General features: G+C 39.4%; 1 protein-coding gene across 3 annotated transcripts in view; it reads right to left on the bottom strand.

Annotated features, from left to right (window-relative positions):
* The window catches only part of PRUNE2 (prune homolog 2 with BCH domain), a 255,114-nt gene that overhangs the window by 204,893 nt on the left and 23,556 nt on the right, over positions 1-26,665 (bottom strand). For all 3 annotated transcript variants that reach the window (XM_069474102.1, XM_069474103.1, XM_069474101.1), the window contains exons 2-4: positions 8,146-8,250; positions 5,682-5,884; positions 4,022-4,188 (exon numbers count right to left, since the gene is read on the bottom strand). In XM_069474102.1, coding sequence (XP_069330203.1) covers positions 4,022-4,188; positions 5,682-5,884; positions 8,146-8,250 — 475 coding nt within the window. The remainder of the gene's footprint in view (positions 1-4,021; positions 4,189-5,681; positions 5,885-8,145; positions 8,251-26,665) is intronic.

Below are 26,665 nucleotides of genomic sequence, written 5' to 3'. Positions count from 1 at the left end.
AATCAGAGTACTGGTTACCTCTGGTTAGGGAGAGAGTGAGTAGGGATGGCAAGTGGCAACGAAGAGGTCTTCTTTACCTGGATAATATTTAAAAAGGTGTTCCCTTCGTAAAAATTCCTTGACCTGGTTAAGTATATTTTGCATTATTTTTGGTCCATGTATTACACTCCACAAAAGGGCTAAAATTACATCTATTTACTTATTTATACAACCAAATGATGAAAATGAAAACAAATGCTTTCAAAATACCAAAACTAATTCCACCAGGATTTCTAAAAGATTAAAAGAAAGGGTTTATTACTTAGAAGGAACAATGTCCAAATTCTAGATGTTAAGAACGTTGGAAGGATGGACTGGAATTGGGATGAAAATAAAAGTACTGTAGCACTAACTAAATCAGTGCAGTCATAAAAACAGAGAGCACATAAAAAGTCTTGCGAAATTTATTTTATGAAAGTATTTATTGAGGGTCTACTATGTGCCAGGCACCGTTCTAGGTTCCAGAGACACAACAGTGAAGCAGTGCACACAACACATGAGGTCTCTTTTTTCACGAAGGTAACATCCTGCAGTGAGGGAGCGAGAGGGAGGAGGAGACGTGGTGATAGGCAGAAAGACAGATAAGTAGACAGATGAAAACAAGCATTCCAGTAGGAGGGAACAGCTTATATAAATCCTCAAAGATGGAATGAGTTTGGCATAGTTGAAAATCTGTGCCTGGAACACAATTGGAAAAGGGTGAACTCTCATCAGATGATGTCAGAGTAGACAGAGGAGAGGTGACATTGTGGTTGCTAAGGGTAGAGGTAGGGTGCTTGGATTTTGACTGTGATGGATTTTAAGCAGGGAATTGGCATGACTTGACTTACATTTTTAAAAGGTCATTCTGACTACTTCATAGGCAATGTATTTTATGGAGGAAATAGGGCTACACTCAGGCAACTATTGCAGTAGTCAATGAGAGACAGAATGGCAGCTTGGATTGAGTCACTAGCAGTGATCATGGAAAACATGAGTGAATGCAGGTTATGTTCTAGATGGAGGGTCAGCAGGACTTGCTGATGGATTGATATGGAGCAGAAGGTAAAAGAAAGAATCAAGTATAACTCCTAGATTGTTGCTTGAGTAATTTGTCAGGGCCTTTTACTGAAATGGGGAAGCCAGAATAAAAGCAGGCTTGGAGCTACCGGGGACTAGAGGGTTCCACTGAGGCCATGTTAAGGTGGAGATGCTCATTAGATACACATGTGAAGATGTCACAAGGGCATTGGATATATTATCTGGAATTCTAAAAGAGAGGTCATGGTTGGAGATACAAAGAGTCACAACCTGTGCATAATATTAAAGTTTGGAACTAAATGAAGTCACCTAAAGATAGTGTATAGAAAAACAAAATGTCCCAGGACACGTTCTAGGGCACTCCAATACTTAGAAGTTGAGCAGAGGAAAGGGAGCTAACAAGCAACACTAAGGAAAAGTAGGCCCAACCTTTAGCACATTAAAGAACACATTGAAAATTATGATGTTTTCCCAGCACGGCAGGCTAAGAGGCATACATAGGGTCTTCCCCAAGAACTGAGGGGATCAGTATCTTGACCCACCTGAAACCCATCTATAGCTCACCAGCATGCCTCAATATGACATTCTAGGATATGACCATGGGAAGGAAAAGCAAAGGACAATCAAATTGATGAATTACTTAGCTCATAGTACATTCAGGTTTCTTTGGTAAGAAGTTTATAATAATGTATTCTCCATCAAGGTCTAATTATGATGCTTTTAAAGACTCTTCCAAGTCTCAACCACAAATACCTAGTCTCATGACATCTGAAAACAGACATTTTCTAAAATTCCTTATGGCAAAGGTGTGCATAAAATGTTTGCATTCTTTTAAGACTCAGAAAGATACATAAATACACCTTCTAGAAATGTGTGTCAAATTAACAATTATTTAGAGCACCCCAAAATACAAAGTAACATCACAGCTGCTTATAAAGAGAACCCTTTAGAAAGAGAACTATTCATGTTATGAAAAGAAATGCTAAAATTATTTATAGGAACAGAGAAATCAAGTCCTTTTAGGTTTGATGTTACTACATGATTGAAAAACTATAAAATCTAAAATTGAGTTTAGTGAAAATAGCAAAATTGGACTTAATAATTCTTTTTTATATTTACTAAGGATTCAGGAGCTTTTTAAATTGACCTATTGCCCCCAAACACTTTTTACCTCTGAACATTTGAGTTACTTCTTTAAAGTCAGACTCCTTGGATCACCATTCTTCAGTTCCCTCTTGCTAGAACTATTCAGTGATGTTCCATCTTCCCTAAACACACACACACACACACACACACACACACACACAGTTTAGCCAAAGGTCTCCAGAGCCCTCTTTCCATCACAATAAGCCACCTACATCTTCTGCCTCCAGGGTTTAGTGAATCTGGCTGTCAGGGGTAGAGGTTGTTCATCCTCTCAATTTCCAAGTGACAAGGAAGTGATGTCCCCATTCTGCCAGCTTCCCAATGCCATTTCAAGCCTAACCTTATGCAAAATCCCTGAATTTCTTAAAACAAAACCCTTTACCATAGCTCTATTTCCTGACAGCTCTGCAAACTCACACCAAGGTTATTAACAAAAGGGTCTGCATCCCTTCCCATTCCCTAAATCTGAGTAGAATCATCGTCAACAGCAACAACAATAAGGTCATATCTCTGTGCCAACATATTTCAGTTTCAAATTATTTTAACTATTTATAGAAAATCAACAATGAGCTATTCATTGACTACATTTCTCTCCTACTAAATAACACATGTATTTTTTAAACAGTTAACCAAACTTCTTAGTTTACAAGATATTGAAACAAAATATTCTCTAGCGCCTGCCTGCACCACACATTTGCACCGTCCAGCAACTTCCCTCTCAGCTGAGACCCCCAATTACCTTTATTTTCCTTCTGCTCTGTCACAAAAATAATGGGTGTGCTTACTTAGTTTAGTGGAGGGCACAGTTTCCCGCAGAGCATTTTTACAGACATCCATTGCCAGAAAACTATTCAAGGCATGTTTACAGGGGCCATCAGTTCTAAAACCTCTTGGACCTTTTCCCCTCCAAATTGTGGTAGAAACAAAGGAAAGAGTCCTCAAAAAAGTAGAGTCAACATTTTCTTGGTCTTCTTTTTTTAGTTCTTTCCGTCTGTTCATTACTGTTTTTCAATTTCCCGTGTTAAATACTTCTGAGAAAAATCTACGTCTACCATGTTCAAAATGAATTGTGGAAAGAAATAAAGAAAGTTTTATACAAAAACCAGAGCACTGTCCTATGTGATAAAATAACTGAATTTTTGTGGTAATTTTGTGGCACCAAAGTCGAATGACAATTTCTAGCTTAAAAACTACTGGTTGGAAGCAGGGGGCTCCGCTGAGGGAGACAAAAGGCAGATTAGTTGAATAATTGATGACGGTGTGTGCCCAGGCCCCCAGGGCTGACAACTGGCCAAGTGAAGATGGAATATGTGACAAGATAGGGGGGAGGGGTGGAGGTGACATCTGAGTATAAAAGTCCTGACACACTATCGCCAAAATGAAAGGTGTGTATTTTGCAATCCAAACAGTATCATATAAACCAAGCATGTAAAAGTATCAGGAGATATTTCCACACGGGAACGTGAAATTCTGGCCCGAATTCACTCTGTCTCGGGGCGAGAATCACCTCTGGAAGCTATTAAAGCAGCCAAAGGAGCTGTTCCAGCTCCCCAACGGAGGTGCTGCAGTTCCCTTTAATATTCTTGTCTAGTGAGACAGCAAAGGCCCTTCGTGCCTATTTTTAAATGCACATTTTTAATATTCCATATAATGCTACTCTTTAACAAACTCTTTACTCCCTGCCTCTCTGATGAAGCTTCCCGTGGTCTTTAAAGGGATTGTTAACCCAAGAATGGATCACACTCTTTCTACATGAGCAGGCCGGGAGACACTCCATTAAGCCTTGCAGTGTGTGATGGAAGGAGCCGGCTCTCACCTCTGAGGAGCTGAGCCAGCTGCTCCGTGAGGAGCTCGGGCGCCTCCTGGAGAATCTCTTGCAGCACCAGGGAAGACGAGGGCTCGCGGAACTCAAACCTGGCGTCGTCGCTCTGCTCAGCCGGATTAATGACCTTGACAACTGAGGATTCTAAAGTTTTGTCCTCACTGGAAAGGAAATAGAGGAGAGGAAGAGAAAGAGACATGACATGTTTTCTCTCACTTTTTGGAATTATTTCATCTCTGCTCTCACATAAATGACTTCCTCTCAATAACCAAACATGTGAGGAAACTTCCGTGACTCAGAAGAATAGAACCTTAGTCTACGTGTTTCCACATTTCATGTCAACTCATTTCTCTTCCCCAAGGTTCTTAAAATACCTTCATACCTTAGCAACTTTCTCTCTCGTTCCGCTTTGAAAAATAATAATGATAGCCTACATTTATTGAGCTTCTACTGTGGGCCAGACACTATTATAAATACTTTAGGTGTATTATTATATTTTATACTATAAAATAACCTCAAAAAATGAGTTCTCTTAAAATCCCCCCTTTACAAATGGGGAAACTGAGGCACAGAGAGCTTTGGTTTTTTGGGTTTTTTTTTTTTAAGAAATCTGTCCAAGGTCACACGAGTGAGTAGCAGACTAGCTGGTACTGAAATTCTGAGAATGTGGCTCCAAAGCTTGCACATCCAGTCACTGTGGTATAGAAAAAATACTACTGGGCTTATTTACTTCAAGAATTATGCATTATATGTGAGATAGAGTTGGATTCTACCAAAGGCAGGAAGAGAGGTATGGATGAAACTAACTTTATTCTTCCTGCCTGTCAAAAACAAATGAGTGACAATGAAGGAAATAAAGATCTCAATTCATTTTTGAAAAGTGTTCTATTTTATAAACAGTCCCAAAGCCAGAGTTCACCATTTCAATCTCAAAATCAGCATAAATTTTTCCATTTTAATTGGTAACAAAACTCTTCCTCAGAATTTGACACACGCACACAAAATGGCTTCTTGCATTGTCTTTTTCTGTGTCTATTTGGTTTGAAAAAGTTAACACGTAAATTTATGTCGAGCATATGATTATTTTGAATAACCTTTAGTGGTACTTTGGGCACGTCATTTACAACACTGAGTTACAGGTTTTTTATCTATAAAATAAGATGTTTAAACTATTAATAAATGAATATTCAAAACTCCACCCTTCTCTTATAGTACTAAATGCTGTGGATGAACAAACCAATGATCAAACGATGTTCATAGGCATCTCTACATATTTTTCTATTTCATTTTACTAAGATTTCTCTCTTAAGAACTATTCAGTTTTATCTAATGTTTAATTTCAATTTTTGTTACACATTTTCAGCATCAATACAAAAGACTATTGTGTTGCCATAAGAAAATGTTTGAAATGCTTTAAAATTATAATTTTGGTCAACTTTACAAGAACTTTCCACTTAACGATGTCACATTTGAAATGTAAAAATAAAAACAGAGGATTGGCATAGCCCAAATTTTGCCATAAGAGAAGAAAAAGACATTCCCTTTCCTTTGAGTGTCCTCTGCTTTGAACATATCTCCTAATCCAAACCCATCCTGAACAAGGTGACATTTTGCCCAGAAGAACCTTCATCCAGAGCCTCACACTGAGTCTTACCTTGCCAGCACGCTGCTGCCAACAAGTGTTATAGATAACTTCCCTTCATCATTTAGCTGATGCAGGTTAATTTCATCCCGGAATATGTGGAATGATTCAGGGATACTTAGCTCTTCTAAAATAAACCTTGTCTCGGTGAAGTAGATGAATTCAGTTCTTGGTATGTTCAGGACTGGTAAACAGAGAACCCCAGGTGGACTGACCTACCAAGAAAAAATTGGCTGAATTACTGAAAACAGCAGGAGGAAAGGGTACAGCTACATTTCCTCTAGCCTTCAGGTAGCTGCCAAAGGGAATGTAAGTCTTTTGGCCTCACTAAACCATGTGACATTCATAACCAAATTTTCCTGAACCCAATTAGTAGAGCATTACTAAGTGGCCCCTGATATTTTTTAAACTCTTGCTACTCTACTTGAAATGTCTCATGCCTTACGTGAAATATTTTATCTCACTTCAACCCCTCTACAATTTACATATATATATAAAACATATATATTTTTAACATCTTTATCATCTGTCTACCCTTTCTAACATTAAGAAGGCAGGTTTTTTGGGTTTTTTTTTTTCTTTTTTTTTTTTTTGCTATGTTTCTAGTGCATAAAACAGTCTGGCACATAGTAACCATTTAATACATATTTGTCGAATGAAATAAATGAATCAGCCACTACTCCAGTACACAAAGTACAAAGCCACTCCAACAGAGTGGGTTTTCTTCCCCCTGTTGTGCTGATACTGAATCACAATTGCGTAATAATCACCAACTTTTTGTATATGGCAAGTTATTTTTCGTAATTCATTGAGAGTTCTCACAAACTCCTGAGACTGAAACTTGAGAGGAGAAGACGGCTCAATAAACAAGTCAAGAGCATGTGACCAGAACCTGTCCTGTCGGGACCTACTCTGAAGTTGGTGTCGGCAGAACCAGGTAACGGCCCCAGTCTCCGCTGTGAGACTGCGACGATGCCATTTTAATGGGGACACAGACCACAGGGGGGTGGGGCCTGGTAAACTAAGAGAAAAACACAGAGATAGGACAAAATTCTCAGTCTGTGACCCGTCAGTAAGTCCGTGTTTGCCTCCACGCTCGGCGGCAAGCCTTCAAAGAAGAAGGGAATCCATGTCTCCTTATTTTTATCTACCTGGCTATCTCAATCACTCCCTCTGCCAAAAAAATTACTTTTCCCATCCCTTTTGTTGGATGTCATGATATTCATTCAAGACATTGCAGTAGGCGGTGGTGGTGGTGTCATCATTATTATGTAATTTCCTTAAAAGTCCATGCCACTGTCAGCCTAAAAAGCAATCCCGTTCAGTCAACTCTATGTTCTCTAGACAACCAACATTTTTTTCTAGGAGTCAAAAAACCAGTTAGTAAGATTAGTGTTTAATATGCATGTCTCGACACAGGCCCATTCATCTCCTCATACCAATTAATCTCCCTTGTAAAGTTCAACAAATTTTAAGATAAATTTGATCTAAAGCCCACATGTAGAGATCAGAATATTTTACCCGGCATTTTTGTCAGCTGCTGCCCTAGAGCAGTTCTTGCCACCCACAGCTCATTCTGGAAGACCGGGTTTCATGCGAATTTAAATCGCTCTAGATCAGCTATGCATACTATCAAGGGCCAAGGAGCCAAACAAAATTGGAATAAAACAAATCAGACTCTGAAAAATTAAACACTGTGTGACATTGGGAATAACACCCAAACACTCATAATGCACATTTTTAGGCTTTAAAGTAATAAAGCCCAGTATCATGGGCTGATGAATTTTATGGGATTGAAGGTTTAAAGCAATTTATTGAAAGGTCTTTTCCACTTCTATAGTGTGTCATATGCTTCACAGCATATGAGAGATTCTCCCTCAAGGCAGATTATCACTAAGTAAGAATGACCTTGCTGTACAAAGTCAGGGCTAAAGGCAAAACCAACAAGAATTTACTGGATGTAGATTTGACATGTAATACCTCTGTCACTGAAAATTCTAGCCAATGCGATTTTTTAAATTTAAGTAAAATAGACATATATAATTTACCATCTTTGTGGTTCATATAATGTTCTCATAAGTTATTCTGCACGTATTTTTCTACTCCAAAGACTATCCAATAAGGATGATGTAGCAAAATAAGAAATTCTGCTCCTTACCTTTGTTAGTTCCCTAAATTCCCATAAAATTAATCAACTATTATATACATTTTAAAGTTTTTACTTGGAAGCCTTGACCTTATTGTAGCAATGTTTTATAAAGAGAGTCGGTAAGAAGTAACCAGAACAATGCCTAACATATAGGAAGTGCTCAATAAATACTTGCTGATTAATGGATTATAATACTTCATTCTCTGCAACAATAAATCAGAACATGAAAAATTAGGATGATAGGTTCTTTTGTTTCTAGAAAATCTTTGTTCTTAAAAGTTACATGATAATACAAAATATTAAAAATATAATCCTTTTTTTCCTCACCTTATCTAGAAAGTACGCATAGGTGAAGGCAGAAATGAGAGAATCCAAGTCACACGATTTGGGTCCAATAACCACATGGACCTTCTCCAGGCGTTTGCTTCGATTCTGAAACAAATTCAGATAAAACATCATGGTTTAACCAATGATGGATTAATATAAAGAGGAAATTTTTCAATCTTTTTTAAAGTATGCCTTATCTACAGTCATACACGATGGCAAAAAATCATAAATTTATCATGAAGTTTTACATAAGAACATAAAAATCGCACATGTTTAACATTCTGAAATGTTCACTCAAACGCTAGTAAATTGTCAGGAAGAGAAAATTGGTTTTATTAAGATTATTCACAATTTAACTTCATATGAACTGTATCTCTGAGTCATAATTTTTTTAGTAAAAGATCATTTTGTTTTAAGGATCAGTTGCATAGTATCCTATACCATTTCCTTATGTAAGATTTTCTTCCTAATTTAAGATATAAAGTGACTTTTTTCATATCTCTCTGGCACACAATGTAAGCAAATAAACACAATTTGGTAAAGATTTATTTTTTTCACATCACATTTTGGGGGACAGAATAAGTTCTCTACATTATATTCTATAATTTAGTAAATGAAACTTGTAAAACTTTCCTCTCTCAGAGAAAGAGGTATGATTAGTATTAATATTATTGCTCTAAAAATACCAATTAGTTGCTCTTAAAAAAGTATATAGTCACCTCTCTGGAAGAGAAGGAATACTGTTTTGTTTTGTTTTTTCCTGGTTAACTCAATATTTACTGAAAATTTCTTTCTGGAAGGCTGGCATTCTTTTGAAACTTCCAAAGAACCAACTGCTTCTAGAAAATTCCATAGCAAAACTGTTCAATTCAGATCATTGTAACATAAATTAACGTCTTTACAGTATGTCAGGGATGACACATGTGTATACTTCCCCCACTTTTCATCATTTGTTTCAAATTCTCATTTTAGAACTGACTAGAAAGCCAACTTCATTGTAATTCTGCTCCTAAAGACTATATAAAAGGTTAGACTATTTGTTTTAATAAAAAAAACTTATTCTTTTATGTGCAGAACAAAGATAAAGCACTATTTAATAACCCATGAGGAATTTTACTGGTGTATCTAAACATTTGTTGATATTTGTATGGAACTGCTGGTATCAGAGTCAGAAACAAGTTAATAAACAACCAGACTGTAGCCCAAGGAACTTAATAAAGTAAATCTTGGAGGGAACTAGGTTAAAGAATCTACCATTATAAGCAAAGATAGCAGGATCAATGTTGCTGATGAGTAATCCTGTATAAAATATTGCTAAACCAAAACAAACCTACATTTTTTAAAAATATTAAGATATTTATCCATAGTCAAACAACGTAATTTAAAAGTATAATATAAACTCTCTGAAGATAATTACAGTCCCCCCCTCCCTGTCACCACCAAAAGTAGGTCCCATTTCTTCCTCTTCTCCCAGTTTCCTTCCCCAACCTCATAAATTTATAGCTGGCTCACTAGGCGGAGTATCCTTTGAGAGTTCTAGTCTAGGCTCAGCTCTCACTCTCAGAGTTGGGCTGCTTCCCCTGTGCAAGACAGGCAAATATTCTAGGAGCACCTAAAGAAATTTAGGTAAATGGAATTACACTCCATTATAACACAAACAAATGCATTAGGAAATCATATTACTGCAGAACGCTGTTCTTCCGAGAAGCCCAAAGGTCTAAGTAGACATTACCTCATTTCTCTTCCTCTGCCTTACTGTCTCTTGTAAGGCAGACAGTAAGAAGATTAACAACACTTTTTATAGGTCAGAGGAGTCTGCGATGAGGCCACGTTTGTTCCCAGAATCCATGGCCCAGTGCAGTGAGCCCTGTCTCCTCTGCCCTGCACTAAAGCCATAATGACTCCACAATGCTATAATGACTTCAGTGTCCCCCCACACAATGAGCAAGCACTGGAATTGAGGGAGAAAAGAGAACACTAAACATGCACGCCAACTACAGCAAGGCTTCAGCCATCTCTACCATCAAAATTACCCCAAAGCTGACCTATTTGTTTGTTGTCTAGGCTTGATCATTTCCAGACATTTCTGTGTTCAACCCTCAACTTACACGAAAGAAGACATGGGAGATGCAGCAAGATGTGTGTGCAATTCATTGCCAAGGCCAACACCAATTATTACTTTAAAAAAAAAAAACCAGGAGCTCAATGAGGATTGTAAACCCAAAGCATGCTAGATCAGCTCTCACAACTCAGGAACCTTCTAAGATTATCATCATCTAGTCCTCCCTCTCCATTTAAAGAGAAAAAGGTACATATAAGGTCAGGGCCATAGCAGACCCTGGTGCAAAATTTTGAGGGTTCTCCTTAGTGCCATATGCCTCTATTTCTAGTGCCATTCACCCACATCTGCCATCCTTAGTCAATGTCACAGTTTCCAGGCTCCAATACTCTCTTTCCCCCACTGCTCCCCTCCATCAAAATGTACCACTCTGGTGCCCAGGCTCTCAGGTGACCTATCTGCTTCTCCATCAGCAATTCCAATGGAGAATATGCCAATGAGTACTCCTGGGTTCATGCATTACCAACGTAATACGCTCTGATTGTAAAAAGACAGATCTGCCACAATCCAAAAAGATGACTGGAAATTTTGGCCTGGCTGAGAATGCGATCAGACAGAAAGAACATCCCAATCAGAAGGTACCTTTGGTGCCTGCCTGTGAGCTCTAAAAAGGCTCAAACTCAAAATATCTGAGATGCTGCTAAGTGCCCAGTTCCCACCAGCAATCACAGATGAGAGAGAACTGGAGGGCAGCAAAAGGCAACCGTGCTCAGACAAACTCCTGCCTGTGTGGAGGAACAAAACATTAAATTAGTCATATAGACGCACACTGTAGGTGAGCACCAGGAATGTGGAGGATTTGCATCTGCAAATTGGGGTCAAGAACCAGAGAATATAGGCCCTGTTCTCAAGTTTTCCACCACAGACAACCTCGGCTGTGTGAACAGAGCAAGCACTGGGCTCGAGCCAAGACAGAAAAGTCTAGAGACTGATTTTGGGTGTCTGGAGCAGGTGACAGGAGGGTCCACTCCAAGGCAATGGGTGCAGCTGCAGGGGCAGCAGTGACACTGGGTCATGGAACCCAGAAGAGACTTCTGACCTGAAAGACACTCTGCACCTCTCACTGCAGGTCTGTGGGTTCCTTCCTAGTTTACATCTTCATATATACACAGACTCACAGATGTTCAGTCTTAACATTGCTATCCCTTGATATAGTTCAAATTGGGTTCTGGATTATTCACAGACAAATCATGCCTGGATAACAAGGACAATAATAATAATGATAAATGTACGATTTTATCAATTCAATTTATTATTGTCATTGAAGCAATGAAACCCTGCGTGTACCAGGTACCATTCTAGGCCCTACTGATACAGCAGGAACCAAATGGACACAAATCCCAGCTCTCATGCAAGATCTGATGAACCAAATAATCAGATATTGATAAATGGAGAAAAAGAAATCATGAAAGAAGTGTTAAGTGTGCTGGGGTGAGGCTCATCGAGAAAGTGACATTTGCATAAAGATCTGAAGCCAGGGAGCAGGACCTAAGACCAAGAGAGGAGCCAGTGCAAAGGCCCTGAGGTGACAGCAGGCCTGGCATGTTCAACAAATAATCACCACCTAGTGTAAACATTTTCTAAATGTGACTTTGTGAACTCCTCACCAGGAGTGACTGGATCTGGTAAGTAAACACCCATTCCCTAATATCAGCACAGGCACACCTGTCAGGAGACGAGTGACCCTTTGCCAATGCCTAAACCCAGTGCTTCCCAAGCCCAGTACAAAATGGAATATGATAATGGGTTGCAATAGATACCACACTACTTTGTCACGTAGATACACTTTCAAATAGATGGACAGAATCTTTCTGCAATCAATGGATAAAAGAAAATATATTGAATAAGCCAGTATTCCAGAACACAATATGCTGTCAAAGTTTAATCCTATACACCGCTAAAATGAGACTTCTTAATGAAGTTCACTTCCTATCTTTTTTTTTTAAAAGCTAGCAAAATGCCTACACATTCAGATTCGACTGCCTATTAAAGGAAGCTGCACTTGTTAGGCAAAAGCACTTTCAGACTACCCACAGAAAACTGAAGAATCAATCAGAAAGAGGAGAGGGCGTCTAGAGCCCTCCATCAGCTTCTTCCTACCTGCCCGCTCTTAGAAACAAAGTTGCCCCTGCCTATAGCTTCCCACATCTAGAGTCTCACAATAAACCTTTTCATCAAAAAGCCCTTGCCATACAATTATACCATGACTTTCTAATGCTCATCTTCCCCAACTCTCTTTTCTTAAAAATTTTATGAATGGGTGGGGCAAAAAAAATTTTATGAACAATTTTTTCAAAAATAATTAATTGAAATGAATTTTGTTGCAAAAATATTATAGGCAAAACCCACAGAAGTTGGAGATTGACTTTCCTCACTAAACCGAAGCACATTTCTTAGTCTCTTATTTCCAACCAACAGATAAAGAAATAAGAGGGAGAAAAAAGCCTTCCAAAATGATAGGATGGTATTTCCGAAGAAAGCTGGGCTCAGACACGAGTTGGCATTTGAGCCAGTGCCCCCCCTTGGCTACTTACCAACCCCAAGTCGATAAGGGCGTCCGCCTGCCAGAAGACTGGCTGGGGATGGTATGGAAAAGGCCCAGCTCCTCTGCAGAAGCCCCCCTGCACCTGTGGCTGCCACGATTCTCAATAAGAAGACTTTGAGGTTGGGCAGGAGGAACCCTAATACGCTGCTCTGTAGATCCCCAACTACACCCTGGTCACAGTCGCTAGGAAAGCCAGGGTGGGAGAGGAAGCATATGGAGCCACAGCAAGGACTCAGACGCCCAGAGCAACCTGGCCCTCCAAGGATGAGGACAACCCCTCCGCTCCAACAGCTCTGCCCACGCAGATAAAGCCACATGCTTTGTTGGTTTGGTAAACAAATGACATGCCTCTTGATACTGGCCCTGGGTTGAAGATGATTTTGAGAATGTCTGACCGCCTGAATTTCTCTTTGTTGTTTGTTCCCAGCACCATTCTCTCCCTCTGGGCCCCAAACTTTCTCCAGGTAATGACAAGATCATGAGAAACTTAAAATCTCTTCTTTGGGAGAGATAAGGGACAGGTTTGAGCAAATTCAGCTATAATCAGGCCCTGTGCACCTGCACCTCCTTCGGCGTTTTCACATGCAAGAGGCCATTGTGGTGGGAAATGGGGGTGCCCAAACCTAAACCCAAGTTTTTGCCTGAGGCCCGTCGTGGATGAGCAGTCTGAGTCCCCAGTTGCCTTCAGGCCAGGCTCCTTTTGACCTGGAGCACGGGACACTCACTCAACTGCTGTTTTGCCTTCTCAGCTTAATCTATTCTTCCTCGGCCTATTTGCTGCTCATCTTGAAAACAGTGTTCTCAAGTGGAGCGACCTCAAATATAGTCTCTATGCATCTTCTGGATCACAATAATGACTTGTGCAAGAACTATTTTACTTAGAGCATTTAATTTTTTGCATTTTTGTTTAGGATTCTCATTCTGACAGTGGCCTCCACGGACAATTTTGGGGAGAAGCACCATTATTTCTCTTCCACAACTTCAACCTCAAAAAGTCAGGGATGGTGCCCTCAAATTCTTACCTTCCCTGAAGAGCTCTTAGGAGAATTGTCCTACATAGATTCCTAACATGTTTTCATTTTCCAGCTATCCCATTTTTGGGGGAGATGTATCCGTTTATTACTGACTAGTTCCTTCCAGCTTAAATAGATGCCCCTTCTAAGAAAGTGTCCTCCATGGTTCTATAGGTCTTTATAAACTCTCTACCTTTCCCTTTTCAGATTCAAGAGCTGTCGTTTTCATCTAGCTTCATAGGGACATGCATCTGGGTCCACAATCCTTGTGTTTCCTCTGACCTTGTACTGTCTTGTGCCCCTTTACTGTGCTTAGTCCTCCAGGTTAGAGTCATTCAAAACCACTAAGAGATACTGAGCTTTCAAAAAAGCTTAGAAGAGCTTCTTTTACTAAATGATCGATGTCAAAGGCAACACAAGAGTCTTCAAGGCCAAATGAGAAGAAACACTCCTGCTACATATACATAGAACCCTATATTCATGTCATCTAAGGTTTATATGTTAATTACTTTATAAAATAATATATGTTTGTTATAAAACATTCGGAAAATGTTGAAACTCAGCAGAAAAACCCCTCAATTCCCAAAATTATGTTCATTACTATGAACATCTAATATATTCCTTCTAATCTTTTTTTATGTTTCTATGAGAGTTCTCTTTTGCAATACTATGATCATATTATACATAATATTTTTAACTTCTCTTTTTAACGTAACAACACTCTATGTTCTCTTAAAATTATAATTATAAACCTTATAATGGCCAGCGATGACTTCTGTTTTTGTAACCCCAGCTGCCAGCCTACTGCTTTGCATATAGTAGGTGCTCAATAACTATTAAAAATGAGTGAATGAATGATTATGACATTTAATGAATACAGTATTCCTTAATATGGGTCATCATAACTTATTTAGTCAATCTTCTATTGTTAGAGATTTAATTTATTTTCATTTTTGGTAGTTTAAATAAGACTGCTATGAATATTTGGAAGATAATATTTTTGTGTCCATGCCTACTTATTTCTTTAGGATAAACTCCTGGATTTGAAATTTCTGGGTCAAATAATGTGAATATTTTTATGCTCACCAGAATGGCTGTAGAAATTTATATTCCCATCCAAAGAAATACCTAATTCTCAACCTTCAACTGTGTATTTAAGCATTAACATGTTGATAGGTAACATTGTGCCTTAATGTTGTTTAATTTGTATTTATTATGATTATGAATGCTTTAGAACATTTTTTTCATATGGACACAAAAACATTATTGTCTTCCTATAGAGACATTATTTTGTGAATTTTTCTCTGCTTAAGTTTTAGAGTGTTTATCCTACTCTCAGTGATGAATAAACTATTAAAATATTATTAACATATTCAACTCTGGTAACATCAATAAGATACTATTTTGTTTTCTGGCCTTGGGCATCTATTGAACAAGTTGTTCCATAAAGTGCATTGAGTATGCAATAAGCATGCATTATTTAATATGACATTATCATCTTGAGCACTAAAGAACAACAGCACACTCTGTACCACATTATCCCCAACCTACCTACTCTGCTTCCTGAAAATGTTGCAGTAATACGCTTCAGACTAGGCTAGAAAACAGCCTAGGTCTCCCGGCCCTTGACTGCACTGCATTTACTCCTCTGCTTTGCTTCATGTCAAAACGATAATGCAACTTAAAATTAAATCTAAGGCATCAAACATATCATTATTAAATGTCTTTGAAAGTAGGAAAATTTGGTAAGACGATAGCACCAAAAAGAATGGTAAATGATAAAAAACACAGTAGAAGATAATATTTGTACCATCTTGCCATTAAAAGGCAATATTTCTAACATACAAAAGTTCCTACATACTGGTTTTTAAAAAGACAAAAAACCCAATGGAATAATCGGTAAAGGATGTGAACAGGGCAATTAACAGAATAAGAAACGAATACATGAAAAGATATTCAATTTCATTAGTAGTCATGGAAATGCAAATTAGAGCAACAATAAAATGTCTTTCTCTTGCCTATCAGATTGGCAAAAAATTAAGATTGATTCCTAAGAGCATCTGGGTTTGGGAACTATTGCCTTAAAGAGGACCCATGACAAGCTCCCAAGGACCATGTGACTCCTGTCAACTGCAGAATACATCTGCAATTGGTTTTTGAAAGGGACTGCTTGAGTTGCTCTAGATCAAGGAACAATTTCAGGGAGTTGCTGGTGTTATATTATTTAGATTTGCTGAAATTTGAGTTAGAATAGATCTTAGGATTCACCTCGTTGAAACTCTTCAATGATTTCCAAAATGAGGTAGTGCACCCCAGTGTTAGGGAAGAAACAATGCAAACACCAATTTATCTCATCCTTTTAAATTTCCTGTTTTTTAAAATATGTTTTACAATGTCCCTTATATGCTAGCCAAGTAACATATGAGTAGAATTCAGAATGAATGTTTTGAGTGAATGTACTCAAAAGACTATTACTAAAGTCATTGTACAACCAACAAAGGTTGGAAACTGGTTTTTATAGATAAGCCAACTGAGATCCGAGAGGTGAACAGCAGAGGCAGGCAATAACTCTGCATCCCCTGCCTGAAGTCCACATGCTGCCTCTTTGGCCCAATATCCTACTTCTACAGTGGAGGATGGAGAAACAGGTGTCAGCCACACAAATAAAACTGAACAGTAACTCTCTGCAATTGCTGTGTATAACCTTTAGTTCCTAGTTATGCACGTATTTGAGGATTCAGCTATTCAGCATCAGAAATCCAGTTTCCTCTAGATTGATGGCTCCTGGAGAGCCCTGGACACATCTTGAACTTTGTACCCCCAAGACTACCTCAGGCAGTGTGCTGCACGCAGGAGACACTCAAATCAACATCTGTTATTGAAAACAATGATATCAGATGTATTAGTTGAGCAGAAGAAAGTTTTCAACTTTATATCATCTCTTTGTCATGTTCTTATGAAATAACAGTATCATGGAATAACACCTTTTAATAGCACAAAAGTCAAAAATTATACTACAGGTTGCAAGTAATCATTCCTTTCTCAAGCTTAACAGACTCTCACTGGTGGCTGAGACTCTTTCTCTCCCTTTCTCTCTCCCTGCCTCTTCCTACACATACACACACACACACACACACACACACACTAGAGCACTATGACACATACATTCTGCCTACCTCATGGTGTAAGGTTCCAAAAAATGTATTAAAATGATTTTTTTAAGTAATGAATTTTAGAAGTATTATGTCATCAATTATTTCCCTCTTTTCTCTCAAGACTTAAAATACTTTTGCATCAATTCCAAATTCTAGGCCAGGCACGGTGGCTCACGCCTGTAATCCTAGCACTCTGGGAGGCCGAGGTGGGCGGATCATTTGAGCTCAGGAGTTCGAGACCAGCCTGAGAAAGAGTGAGATCCCATCTCTACTATAAAGAGAAAGAAATTAGCCAAACAACTAAAAATAGAAAAAATTAGCCAGGCATGGTGGCGCATGCCTGTAGTCCCAGCTACCTGGGAGGCTGAGGCAGGAGGAACGCTTGAGCCTAGGAGTTTGAGGTTGCTGTGACTAGGCTGATGCCAGGGTACTGTAGCCCAGGTAAGAGAGTGAGACTCTGTCTCAAAAAAAAAAAAAAAAAAAAAAAACCAAATTCTAATTTATTCTTTATTCTGAAGACATAACAGTTGTAATAATTTTTTATTTTTATTTAGTTTTTTTTTTTCATTTCGCATGGAGAAATAATTTTATTTTTAAATATCTCGAGCAGCATGAACAGGTAGCCTATAGACCTCTATTGAAATGTGACTTGCTATTAATACATGTATATCCAGCCAGCCTAATCCTGGGCCCTCAAACAGATCCATAAACCACCAAACTAAAAGGGCATAATTGCAATTAGCTACCAGGCATTACTGAGCTCTGTTTCCCAACACTTGGGTAATTATGGATGTCCACCATACAGTAGTTCTGAAATTTAAGTCTGAGTGATTTCAAGACAGAAGGGTATCTGTTGTATTAATAACAGAGCTACCAGGGTTTTGTCCCCAGGCACCGATTTTACACAGTGATTTCTAAGGAATTCCAAAACTTCATAAGGTGTTTTTAGTGATATTTTACAGTTATATGGTGTCTCTTTCAGTTGACAAAATGTTGTAATATGTGGTAAAGCGCAAATAACTTCCTAATGCCTACTCATAAACAGAATGAAAATAAGACACACAACTGCCTTCCCCAAAGGTTGTTAAGTATTCACATTTAGCCCTTTTCACAAAATGGTGGCGATTTTAGGAGCTGGGAGATGGGCTTGTGGAATTCTCTTTGGCCTCTCTGCTGGTGTATGTTTGAAAAGTTAAAGAATAAAAAATAACTGTGAGAGAGACTGGGTCAAAAAAGCAAAGAGGTATATGACAAAGAAAAAGGAAGGAAATGGAAGGAAGGAGGGAAGGGAAAGAGAGAGAGAGCAGAAGGGAGGAAGAAGAAGAGACAGAGGGAGGGAGGGAGGGTAGGAGGTAGGGGCAGGAGGGGGGCAAAGCCCTTTTCACTCGGCTTTATGAAAAGCCCAGGCCCTCGAGTGCACACACTGGTCAGACTATGTCTTTGATTTCAATCTGTAGAGGTGAACCAGCAATTAGATTTGGGCCTGGTAAAATTACTCAACTAAATATCTGTAGAGAGAATGAATCAAAGTGTTAGGTAGACAGCCAGGGACCTCCAGACCCTCCTGGGGACAAAGGCGGATGCCCCAAGCAATTGCCACACCTGGGGGAGGAGGGAACGCCCTACCAATCTGCTCATCAGAACTTAACCAACCAACTACAAAAGAATGCAGAGGATTCCCTTGCCTGTGGGCCAAGCAGCACAGGGGTCTGGAAGGTGACCTAGAACAACCTAAGGCTAATTATGTCATTAGCTTAATCTACATTGTGGCTCACGCCCTCAAATGGGCTTTCAGAGAGGCTTATGGGAGATCCTCATGCATAGTAAGACTCAGGTTATGCAACTCCCAACTGTCCATCGAAGTGGTTGGATGGTGACGTTTGAACCATGAGGAGGGTGCAGCCTACGCAATGTAAAACAGGACCCCAGATCATAATTGGGGCCCTTTTGTCACGGCAGGCGGTCTGAGGCGAACATAACTTGCTCTTACTCTTGCTCTGTGAACCTATATCTTCTTCTTGCTCTGTAAACCTATCTTGTCCTTCCTCAATAAACTTTGTTTCATTCTTGCCTTGCTTTTTGGTGTGTCTGGTCATTCTTTGGCCAAGACCACATCAAAAACCAAGAACAGACAACTACGGCCCAACAAAAGCAACAAATAGGGACCTCAAATTCTGAGTTCCTGGGCAGCTATAGCCTAGGCTGGGATTAGAATAGCAAAAACAGAAGGACAGTTCATGTACAAACCGATACGCCTTTCTCCTCCCCTACCTACTACTCTGTCCTCTCCCACAACACCACACCACTACCGCCACCCTGCCCCTGAGTAGGTCCCATGCTGTTTGGGGCATTCTTTGTTATCTTTTGTCTTATGGGGAGGGGGTAGGGAAGAACAGCAGTGCTCATGATATCATCAATACACAATAAAGAAACAGCAAACCGCCTCAGACCACGAAGACCTATCGCATACCACCATGATGAGATTCAAACAGAATCTTCTGAGATATAACCCAAACAAAGAAAATATTCTCAGTGGATTTAGAATTTAAGGCTACATCAGCAATACTTCCAAGGGCTGTCAGGCTGATTCAGTATCATAAAAGTGACTGGAGGAAGATAAAGGATGGCGGCCTTCACTTTGCTTTTCTTTTGTGGTTTTGCTTTTTTTCCCCCTCTTTCTCTTGATCTTGACAGCCCAATGTCATTCCTACACTCTTGTGTACATGTATCTAAATGTTTATCCTGGTTGCAAATTAAATCGAAAACAATTTATAAGATGTAGAGAAATAGCCCCAAATTCTAATTCCAATCTTGATTCACTAGAGCACTCAGACGTGCTTCCTGATTTTCACTTTCCCCATCTATGGAAGAAAGAAACACACTCTGTATTAGAGGTGAGTGTAGACGGGAGACTTCTTTATAAACACTTTCCTAACATATCAAGGAAAAATTTAGTATACCTCTTAGTATCATACATACATGACATGCACTAAGTGTTTGCGTAGGACTTTCGCGGTAACATATCAAGAACAGAGGAGAAAAGATCCAAAATAACAACATTTATGATGCCCTTTGAACTTCTTCAATTTACCTGTCTTTTCCCACCCTTCCAAACACATTTCCAAGGTCTTCCACTAAGAATACAGAACCTTTTGAAAAACAAAGTGCACATCGTTGCTCAGACATCAGCGATGAGGTTGCTTTATAGGTGTCCAGGTATCCTCTCAGGTCTGTTCCCGCTTCCTGTGCCCACTGCTAGTAACAAGCCCTTGAGTGAGGTGCATGTGGGGGTAAAGAGGCAGTGGCATCACTGTTCACACCTATCAGGGAATTCTGCAAGATGGAAGCCCACCCGTATTTAACAATCACATTCACATGGTCATTTACACATCCCCCGCTGGACTCAGCCCAGGCATAGGCAACATCTGGCCCACTGGCCTCAAAATACAGTATCAATCAAAAAATTATGTTATGACTTCTCTACAAATTCGCCCTGAAGACTAATATTTTAATAGTTAAACAGTCCTAATTTTTGCTGTTATTTTTCTCTACTTTAAAGTTGGTATAATTGTAGGACTTTACCTTCTTTTCTAGATTAAAATATTTTCACTTTATTGAAAAACCATGATTCATAAATATTTTAATTTTTCTTTAATGGATCCTTGAAGACAAAAAGGTTCCTGTCACTCTGCACTACGTTCCCAGAACTTTCTTTGGTGAGCCTCTGTTAAGATCAGGTCCTCTTAAAGCGTCGCCCCTTCCATAGCCTGCCGCTGTGTGGCACTTTTTCCTCCAGGTACTTTAATTATTTCTGCTCCTTCTGATTAGAAGGGCTGGAGCTAATTAGTCAGGTCCTCTCCCGCCATGAACAAGCCAAGAGGCACTCAGAAGACTTTTCCCCGAAGCTTTGCTTTTCTGCAGTCAGCTTTTTGTTGTCATAAGGAAGATCTATTGCTTTAATACTCACGAGTGTGAATGTCTGCATTTGGAACGGACGTCAGGCCGGTGACACCACACACCTGGCATGTCTGAAACCCACTCAGACATGACAGTAATGAACAGATAAGCGTCTGGAAGCAGGCGGGAGGGGACGATCGTTTCTAGCACGGTGCAGTTATGCAGGTTCACAGGGAAATGTACGAGGGATATGCAGGGCAATTACTGTATTTTGCAAAGACGACAGTTTTTAATGATGCCATTATTTATTACACTGTGTGTTTTTCAGTGATGGAAGAACTCTTCACCTTCCAGGTGACCTCTCAATGCTCATTTTCTCTCTCTCTCTCAAAATGTCGTGCAAAATAGAAAATGCTCTTAAAAACTAAATAGTAGCTGACACATACTAGATATTCAATAAAGGTTTATCAAAATACACAGTGTGGGTCACAGAATAGTGTATTAGGATACAGATATAGATGAGGAGAGAGATATAAAAATACATGCATATGTAAATTTTGTATTATTCTACTGATATCTTAAAAGCACAAACATGTTAACATTAACTGAATGTCACGCTCTGGTTAGAACGAGCTTTCCCAATGTAAAGTTTCAAGTCTTCTAAGTATCAGATCCTTCCCACAGTGGGAAAATATGATTTTATGATTCTAAGTAGTGAATAATGTATTTTTCAGTTGCCCAAACATTTTCCTTTTGTCTGATTTCTTCTATTGAGAGAATTGCCTAGAGTCTCCAAACAGAGATCTTCAACTGGAAAATTTTAATATTACCAATTTGAATTTTATTTTTGTAATTTTAAGAGAGATAATCAACTGAATAGATTATGGAAAGACCTTTAATAAAGAAACACTTGAACAAGTTTTTTCTACCTTGATGTTCTAAATAAATCAGTCACATAAAAAAGAAAGCTGTTATAGGAGAGGAAGATTTTGTTGTTTTATTTTTTTGTTGGACTTTCAATAAAAAATACATATACAGAGATTAAAAAATGAGAAAGACTTAAAAATATTGTGGAAACCTTAATGATACATAATAAAAAATGCATCAGACTACCAAATCTTTTCACCATAATAAACAGCTATAAAATAGATGGCATCAGCTTTTAAAGTTTTTTATGTGTCTTGTAAAATAAATCTTTATTCATCTTGAGCTATTGACTATCTTCAATGATGAATTATGTAAAACATTTAATTAAAGACTTGAAATTTCCTTACCATTTTATTTTCCTTAAGGTAGGGCTGTAAGTAATTTCTTTAGCAGGAGTCTAGAATTCCAGCAACAACCAGAATATTATATATCAATTTCTTTATATTGTGGTGTCTGCTCTGAAAATTTCAAATATCTGGAACTACCGGTAACTCAACACTTCAACCAATGCAAACCAATGTAAACCCACTGCTTAAGGCATAGATGAGAAGCTTTTTTCTTGATGTAGAAACAAACAGCCTTATTATATAAACACTTCTCAATTACTCTCCAAACAATAGTTGAATAAGTGAATTTATGGTTTGAAGACCCAAAGGAGTAATAACATTTTATCAGTGATCTTGAACTGGGTTAAGAAAGTATTGTTTATCTTCTCTAATAGACCAAAGTCCTGCTCTATGTTTCCCTCCTAGGTTGTTTTTGTTGGTTTCTTTGTTTCTGCTTCAGAAGCCTATAGCAACAAAGACCCTGTACCTCACGTTAAAATATAAATTGTTATCAAAAGAAAAATAGAGACCAAGACTCCCCAACATTTTTTTGCAATAAAGAATGACTTTTTAATTCATTCATAATTTGATTTACTCTTCAGAGAGGAAGAGAGGGAGAAGATGCTAAAAAAAAAATCCACGATGGGTTGGTTTGTGGTTGCGGTCATAGGGAGGTGTTGATAGCACAATGCGGAGTGAAAGCAAGAGAAGGCATGGTGAGTTTGAGACCATCGGGTAGGGAGGTCCTCCTTCCCACTAACTGGGTGGCAAATCCCAGCAACTGGAGACAGAAACCCAAGTGGCAACAACTAATTCATAACACCAGTGATAACAAAGAGTACCTTATCATGACACAACTCCAGGGGGCGCCATTCATATAGAATCCAAAATGAATGGTGCCTCCAACGCAACAGCAGAGCAGCTAACATGGATCATGTGGTTTCTCTGAGCCTGACATCATTTCTCAGAGTTCTCAGAACCCTGAGCAGGAAATCCTACATCATCCCCATGTGGCAGACTGCCCATCAGACTGTCGGTGGTAACCGTTCTGGAACAAGGATCCCCAAAGCCTGTCTTCCCCAAAGCCTGTGCACGTGACCACTCCCCTATACTGCGCTGGCTGACAGCAATGCGCAGTGTCTTTGGTAATCCTGGGCCACCACGGCCCTGCTCAGTCCTGCCTCCCTCTATCGGCTGGCCATGATTACAAGAATTACAGTGGTCAATTCTTACTTGGGGTAAATGAGGCTAATATAAACTACTATGATCATTTTTTTAAATTACACTATAGGTAGTGATGTTACAAAAAATGAAAATAATTAATATTTATACAGATTAGCACAAACAATTGCACATTAGGCTTCCATTGTGTGGCCCCACCTAGGAACAATAGCCACCACACCGTACCCACCAGAGGCCTTGCCAACTGGAAGGGCAGCCCCTTGGAGCACCGTCCGCTCATTCCCACAACTTCCTCTGAGTGAAGCATCAGTGAGCCCCACCATCAAAGCATCCTCATGTGCACATTCCAAACCCTTCCCACAGCCCACCCTCCCCGAGCTTCTCCTCAGCTCCCTGCCCCTAGATGGGCTTCTAGAAACGTCTCTCCTAGGAAATGGGGGAAGGGAGACAGAGCAGTGATGGACAAAAACCAGTCTTTCTTTTTCAGTTCTCCTGCACCCTGCAGCAAACACAGTATGATTACTTATACATTACAAGTCACCAAAGAACAATGTGGGAACACAGAGGACAGAAGCTATTAACTGCTCTAAATGTGGGGATGACTCGTCTTTCTTCAAGAGAAGAAAGCTGAGAGCTTCCCAGGCTGAGACGTAGCAAGAGCCTCTTACTGTTCTTTCCACACATCTCATTAAATTAAAAAAATAATTGCACATGATGATTATGGAAAACACACACACAAACACATACACAACACATACACACACCCTCACACCCCAAAACTCCTTACTGGTAAGAAATGCATACTGAAGAATTTACAGGTGAAATTGCATGATGTTTGTGGTTTGCTTTAAAATATCCCAGGAGACAAAAATATACATGTGTGGTATGGAAATAGTTGAAAGAAGATTAACAAAATATTGGTCATTTACTAAAGATAAGTGTTATAGGCTGAGTTGTGTCCTCCTCACCCCAAATTCGTATGTTGGGGTCCTAACCTCCAGTGCCTCAGAATGGGAACTTATTTGGACATGGGGTCATTGCAGAAGTAATTAGCTAAGTTGGGATGCAGTCAGTAGGTGGACCCTAATCTAATATGACTGCATCCTTATAAAAAGTGGGAATTTCAACACAGAGATACACACAGAGGATAGATGATGTGAAGACACATGGAGAAGACCATCTGCAAGCCAAGGATCATCCAAGACCCCCATCAGCTAGGAGCGCCTGGGTTAGATCCTTCCCTAGCACCTTCAGAGAGAACATAACACGGTCCTGCCAACACCTTGATCTTGCACTTCTAGCCTCCAGAACCGTGAGAAAAATAAATTTATGTTGTTTAAACCACTCAATTTTTGTTGGTTGGTTACATCAGGCCTGGAAAACTCATACAATAAGTCATAGGTCCACTGAGGGTTCATTATACAATTCTTTCCACTTTTGTATATATTTTAAATTTTCCATAATAAAAAAGTTTCAGAGAAGAAGCAGCCTTGTACGTGGGCTCAGAAATATTACTAATTCAGCTGCACTCTGCCACAGCACTCCCTGAGGAAACTACCCAAGTACCAAAGTAGCTCTAATATCCAAAAATACAGCTGGTCCCCTCTTCAATCCGTGAGTCTAATTTCACATCTGTAATCCCTTTTCAAGCAATCGCCGGTAAATCTCCCAAACAAGGCGCCAGAGAGCTCTGTTCTGCCTCTTGGCTCCTCTGGGCTCCCAATAGCGCATCCTCCTCTCAAGCATAATTGAAGGCGGCCTCACAGTGCCTTCGCAAGCCACACACGAGGCAAGGAGGGAGGGAGCATCTTGCAGCACTCACTGGGGGTGATCGCTTCCGTGAATTAGTTTTCTGCCCAAATGCGAATGTGCTACCTGATACACTATATTAATGGCATTTAACACTCAGTAGGCAGGCTAGGAAAAGTATACCATAAAGTGCATTAAATAACCTCATAATCACATTTAAAGGCCAAGTGAACCGGGGCCACCACAAATACTAAAATACATGATAACAAAAGCAGTCAGCATTTTCCATACCATATGCTTGTAAATGTTATTCTGTGGGGAACCAATTAAAACTATGGAACACTTAGAACACAGACATATGGAACAAAACAGGGCAACTTATCTTGTCACCGTGGTGCTTGCTCAGTACATCTATTAGGGAGATGTAATACTGAATTATTAGTACAAATAAATGTTATCTTAATTATGAATACCAAATGGCAGCACCAGCACTTAGAGTGTTTGCTCTGGTGGTAGCATCCAAGGAAGGAGAGCCTATTGTCTCCAAAGAGTTACATAAAATGCCAGTCATGTTAAATATCAAAATTACAATTACTGCAGAAAACTTTTAACCAGGCTAAGTTTCTGTTTTCTCACCTGTTACTTTGGGAAAATAATAAAAACATTTTATGAAATTCAGAGGGTTCCTGTTAAAACCATTTGAAAAGTGCAAGGAAAGGCACGTTGGACAGTGTTCATATACTGCCGTGAGTCAGCGTCAGGTATTGTTTTTGTTACAGAGGGGAGGAAGACACGCAGATAACCCCAAAGCAGCAATTATTGAGACTGATTCTGACAGCCATTAAGTTAAAAATCTAGACAGAGCTTTATTAAGTTTTCCTGACATTAAAAAGAAATGAAAACTTAAAAAAAAAATCCGAGACACATTCATAGGTCAGTCTGCTAGGTAAAAGACAGTCGACATTTTCCATTCCACCATGGAGCTTCATTTGGCATTACTGCTTAATTTAGACTTAACACTTAAGGAAACTGGACATATACATTTTAATAGCACGGCTCAAATATAGTAGGAACGGTGCTAGGAACTGCAGGCTCGAGCAATGCCTCAGAACCAGAGCATGGGAGAAGGAAAAGAGTAGGAAGAGTGTATTAACTATCCCGAGATGAAATCAGAAAGGGGCCAGGGTGGTGCTGCATCGCGTGGGGACTAGATTAATTAATCATAAATCAACACCAAAACATCAGTAACAAGTTGCAAACAATAACGCCACTTGCATACAACCTACTTCCCTGCCAATGACCTTTCTGTTACTATCTGCTTTTAAAAACCTATACTTCTTAGGCCCTTTTCCCCAGGCTTCTCTCCCCCATACTCACCTCAATATGTGTGAACCATGCAGAGGGCACCTGAAGTGTTCTAGCCTTGCACACTTTTCAGTCCCCAAGTCTTTGCGCTGGCGGTTCCCTATACCTAGAAGGCCCTGCCCCCTGTCTGCCCAGTGAACTGTGACTCTTCTTTCAAAGCTCTGCTCAAATATCACTTATTATGTAAATCTTCTACTGACCGCCCCACCCACACCACCTTCAGTACTTTTAGTACTGGCAAC

The sequence above is a fragment of the Eulemur rufifrons genome, chromosome 7, assembly GCF_041146395.1.
Source record: "Eulemur rufifrons isolate Redbay chromosome 7, OSU_ERuf_1, whole genome shotgun sequence".
Classification (NCBI taxonomy): Eukaryota; Metazoa; Chordata; class Mammalia; order Primates; family Lemuridae; genus Eulemur; species Eulemur rufifrons.
This window is presented reverse-complemented; position numbering and strand designations above follow the sequence as displayed.